The sequence below is a fragment of the Cicer arietinum genome, chromosome 2 (genome assembly GCF_000331145.2).
Source record: "Cicer arietinum cultivar CDC Frontier isolate Library 1 chromosome 2, Cicar.CDCFrontier_v2.0, whole genome shotgun sequence".
Taxonomy (NCBI): Eukaryota; Viridiplantae; Streptophyta; class Magnoliopsida; order Fabales; family Fabaceae; genus Cicer; species Cicer arietinum.
The window spans coordinates 7309242-7314770 of NC_021161.2; the positions used below are offsets into that span (position 1 = coordinate 7309242).

A 5529-nucleotide genomic window follows, 5' to 3' on the forward strand; every position below is an offset into this window, starting at 1 on the left:
ATGCCTTAATGTTTCATCTTAAATTATTTAGTTAATTGTAATTTCAAATCATCAATTCCATCAACATCATTACTTGTCATAATATATCATCAATATATAATTAGACCATAAAACTCTTGATTTATGCCACATAATGCTACATTTAATCTGGGATAATGACACTTGCTATTTGTGGTGCCACCAATATTTACTCCTCAATATTTGAAACACCTAATCCAATAGATTCACCTTTGAGATCTAGAGTTTATAAGCATTCCTTCCTCGCAATTACCTACACCTCTAAATTATGACAATGATTCTGGTGCCACTCACCTATACTTCATTTAAAAGCCTTCAACTTCTCTTTCGGCACAATCCTCCCATCACGACACTTGTGATAAATTTCAATTTTTTTCCACAAATCAACGATACTTTTAAATTCCGATCTACATTTTAACATTCTGAATAGTTAAGACCCTAATTACTCAAATCATCTATCAAATAGCATAATGGTATGAATCTCTACACCTTAAGTGTGGAGAAGTGGAGATTTTCAAATTTGAACCTGGACCCCAACATATCAATATGTTTGCAACTAATAATTGATATGTACTTACAAAACTTATTTTAGTATATTATTTGCAAACAAGTGAAAGCTAGATTTTAATTCGATGCAACGTGCCGATGTATTTGGCATTTTCAAACCATATAAATTTCTTATTTCACTTTTTTCTATTTCTTTGAACATTCAAACATATAGTGTTAGAGTGGTGTGTCGTATTATTGTATATATAACTTTTACCAATGTGTAGGGTCGGACCATGGGGAAGCAAGTGTGGCCTCAAATTTATTTTTTTGATTTAATTAATATTATTAATTTTTTTGTATTTATAATATAAATTTTACTTTCTAATTTTGGTATTAATTAATTCAATAAAAAAATACTCAATCATGTGAATATATTTTAAATTTATTTGTTTAATATTGTGTATTCGTAAAAAAAATGGTTTAATATTATTAAATAATAAACTTAAAAGACTTTATGGTTTATTATTGTATTTTTAACGTGTGTTGACCCTTTTCCCTGAAGTTGAGCTTTAATTATATTATATTACAATGAGGCTCACACACTTGCTCAATAGAATAACCTTGTAAACAAACATGGGTTTATTTTACATTCAAAAAATAATCATCTTATTTTAAAATTAAATTTTTTGATCTCTTAATTAATTATCACATATGTTGTAGTTTGGATTTGCATCCAGATTTTTTACCTTTAAAATGACTTTTTTTAACTCAAAAAATATATTATCTCAATTGTAGATTTGAAGAGAAAATACTACTTTTATAACAAAAAATTTACTATTTTTACACTAAAAAAGATGAGTAAAAATAATAAATTGGACCAAATTTACAATAAATATAATAATTAATTGATAAAAATATTGGTTTTAAAATATAAAAATTATTAATTTAAATGTAATAAAATAGGAGACCAAAAGTATAATTAAATTTTCATATTAATAATAATAATTAATTTTTATTTTGATATGAAAATATAGTATTAGATCAGAATACAAAGAATACTTAAAACCATTTAAAACCATTTACAATGAAGTTGTCATCAACAATAATAAAAATAATCAAAAAAAATTTAGACCAAAAAAAGGCTAATTCACACAAATTTTCTATTACAATCCTCCTTATCAATAAACCAAATTGTTTCTTTTTCTTTCTAAAATACAATAAATATCACCATAATTAATTAAAATAAAATATTCAATATAATAATATCAACATTTATAAATTAAGGTAATATTATCTAAAATCATCTTTAAATTGGCGACCATTAAAATTGCATTCCACTCCAATCAAATACTTCACTTGGTGGCTAACCAAACCGAATAACAAACTTTATCCTTGTCTAAGGAGTTGAAATTCTTAGTAACCGATTACTAAATTCATAATTAATTAATTAAAATAGTTGATCTAAAGGCCACTTCCATTCATTTTTTAACCAACCTTCGCAAAAAGAAATATCTCCATATTATTAAAGTTATTAAAGTGAGAGAGAGAAGAAAACAAAAAATGGGGAGCGAAGGAACAAGGTGTATAACAGGAGCAATGATTGCAGGTCAATTTGTGGAAGTAGGTGGTGACACTTTGATGAAAGCTGCCAGCAAAGATGGAATGAGTATTTTTGTTTTCAATTTTTACTCAAATCTTTTGGCTCTATCTTTTCTTGTACCTTCCACCTTTTTGTACCACAGAAAAAGAGCTCCTCCCCCAATTTCAACATCCATTTTATGCCGATTGTTTCTTATTAGTTGCCTCAGGTATGAACAAAAACGTATTTCATTTGAATTTGAATTTGAATTTGAATTTGAATTTGAATATTTGGATATGCAGTACTACAGTGCAGACGTTAATGAATACCGGAATTAGATATAGTTCTCCAAGTCTCGCATCAGCTATGGTTGACCTTGTCCCTGCTTTTACCTTCATCTTTGCCGTTATTTCAAGGTTTCTTTCTTTTCGCATTCTTTACTATCGCTAAATAATATTTAACCAAAATCACATAGGGATGGGGATCTTTAACTTATTTTATATTATTTTAGATATTGATTAATTGGATTGTTACCATTCAACGTTTCATTTTTTATAATTTCGTGGACACCTGTTTTTTGAAAGCTTATTTAATTAAACACGTGAGACTATTACATGTGGATGGAAAAAAACTTTAAGCATATCAATTATAATACTATTGAATCTTTTATTTTGTGTTATATATTTTTAATATTTTTTGTAATTTAAATATAGGTTTAATTGTAGTTTTGGTCCCTTTATTTAAGCTGAATCGCGAAAGTAGTCCCCCCATTTTGTTTCTCCCCAGTTTTGGTCCCCCAAACAGAATTTTGGTCCAAAACTTGATGAAATTTCATTTTTTAAAGTCGTACTGCACCATTTATGATCATAGATTTCAGGTATAATTGTTACAAATGAAATCTTGAGGCATGGTGTGACTTAAATAAATAGAAAAAAAATGAAATTTCATTAAGTTTTGGACCAAAATTCTATTTGGGAGACAAAAACTGGGGAGAAACAAAATGGGAGGACTACTTTCGCGATTCAGCTAATATAGGGGGACCAAAACTGAAATTAAGCCTTAAATATATTAACGTATTAATTTGTTGGTCTAATTAAAAATGCCTACATGGTATGGTGTCTTGTAAGACTTTATAAAAGAACAAATCATATCTTAAAAATAGACATACGACAGCTTTGGCCTAACATTTAATAAGGAAATCAATCCAAATCTTGTGAAAATCTTACTGTATTTAGTCTATTTTCACTCCCATTGGTTAGGAAGGAGTTGCTTTGATTGCGCTTTTAATTGACTTAGCTTGAAAGTTGGTAATTGACTTAGGGAGGTTACTAGTCTTTCATTCAATTCACTAAAGTATATGGTTTATTGAGATTTTGGGGATTTTGAGTTGTTAGAAGAATATGGAATGTTAGAAGAATATGGAAGTGAAACATAATATATAGATTAATTCATGCTAGTTTGATGTAATTTGAGTGGATATATTTTTTTAAAGAATGAGATTTTCATATATTTTATGAGTTTCTTTATTTTTAATAAAAAATAAAATTATTATTAATAATCATACGTGGTTTGTTGTGCACCTCAATAATATTTTATCAAAAATAAAATATATTAATTTGAATATGTTTTAAAAGAAAAAGTATTTAAACGGAAAAATTAAATAAAAGGACGTATGTATTACAACTAAATAGCAGGAAGGACTCCAAATTTAATTATGTCTAAAATTTATACTCTTAACCCTATTATGAAGGGTAAGATCTAATCTTTCACTTTTAGATAAAATAACATTAATTTTAGAGATGTAATTTTTTTTTTTAAAAAAAAAACAAGAACATTCCAACTAATCTAAGGCGAAGTCGAAGAAATACAGTTCATGATAACATTTGTATGTTCATTAGGTAAGCTTAACAAATCTAGAAGTCCACTCCAAGCAATCGTATACTTTCTCTAAATCTAGCTTAATGTTGATATGTCCTTGTTTCCCTCTCAAATGACTCAAACAATGAATGGTGTCCTTCAAAATAAGAATATTATTAAAAATAGATCTATTTGGGATAAAGCTGCTTTTATTTTCTGAAACTCACATAAGGAAGAATTTTTTGTTGAAAAACATGATTTAGCTAAAAAAGAGAGAATAATTAAGATAAATATTAAAATTGAAATTCGTAGTAGGAAGAATATTATACATGATACACCTTTGTATAGTACGTTTAAGGTTAATTAACATAATCAACTTTTACCTAATCATAATGTAACTCTAAATTATGTAACTATATCTAACCGCCGTGAAGTTGAAAGTGAATTAACAATTCCAACATGTGAAGAACAATACAATTCAAGACAAATGAATATATAATGTAACTAATGAAATAAAATTACATGAAAAATAATACCGTTACAAGAAATTATAGTTTTTGTGAGGGCCAAAAGCCCTCACAAAGGGGTATAATCAGCCACAAAAGTGGATTTTGTGAGAGCTTTTGGCAGCCACAAAGAAGCTGATCACAAAATTTTGTGAGGGCTTTTGCAACCATAAAGTTCCTGAAATAGGTTGGCATTTGTGAGGGCTTTTGCAGCCACAAAAGACAGGCATTTGTGAGGGCTTTTGCAGCCACAAAAGACAGGCATTTGTGAGGGCTTTTGCAGCCACAAAAGTCTGCATTTGTGAGGACATAGGCCGCCACAAAGGACATGCTGAATTTTTCTGATTGGACCTTTGTGAGGGCTTTTGGCCGCCACAAATGTCTCCTAATTAAAAAATAATATATTTTGTGAGGGCTTAGGCCGCCACAAAATAATACGTATTTAATAAATTAATTTTTAAATTCAAAATTAATAGTTTATTATAATATTATATATAACCACAAAGGACAGATCACTGATTAAAAATCAGTTTTTGTGAGGGCCCAGGCCGCCACAAAATCCCTCCTTTGTGAGGGCTAAGGCCGCCACAAATGACCTCCAAATTAAAATAATATATTTTGTGAGGGCTTAGGCCGCCACAAAATAAAACGTATTTAATAAATTAATTTTTAAATTCAAAATTAATAGTTTATTATAATATTATATATAATAAATTAATATAAATATAATATAAATATAATATTAAAATTTAAATTATAATTAAATTTAAAATATAATGTAATTATAAATTAAATTTAATATATAATAAACTAATCTTAATATAATTAAAATTTTAAAATAAAATATTTAAATTAAAATTAAAGATTAATAATTAAATTAAAGATTAATTTAAATAATAAAATATTAATAATAAAATATTTAAATTAGAGAGAAGGAGGAGAGAATAGTTAGAATGAGCTTTTAGAGAGAAGGAGGAGAGAATAGTTAGAATGAGGTTTTAGAGAGAAGTTGGATGTGAAAAAATGAATTAGGAGGGGGAGAAATATATATAGTGTTACCTTGAGCATTTGTGGCGGCCA

At 27.5% G+C, this 5529-nt stretch overlaps 1 protein-coding gene across 1 annotated transcript in view; it reads left to right on the forward strand.

Moving 5' to 3' along the window:
• Positions 1-1943: 1943 nt before the first annotated feature.
• Positions 1944-5529, forward strand: part of LOC101507769 (WAT1-related protein At3g28050-like) — a 7090-nt gene continuing 3504 nt past the window's right edge. Inside the window, exons 1-2 of the mRNA XM_004489808.4 lie at positions 1944-2315; positions 2389-2502. Of these exons, the coding sequence (XP_004489865.1) occupies positions 2068-2315; positions 2389-2502 (362 nt within the window). The 5' untranslated portion in view covers positions 1944-2067. The remainder of the gene's footprint in view (positions 2316-2388; positions 2503-5529) is intronic.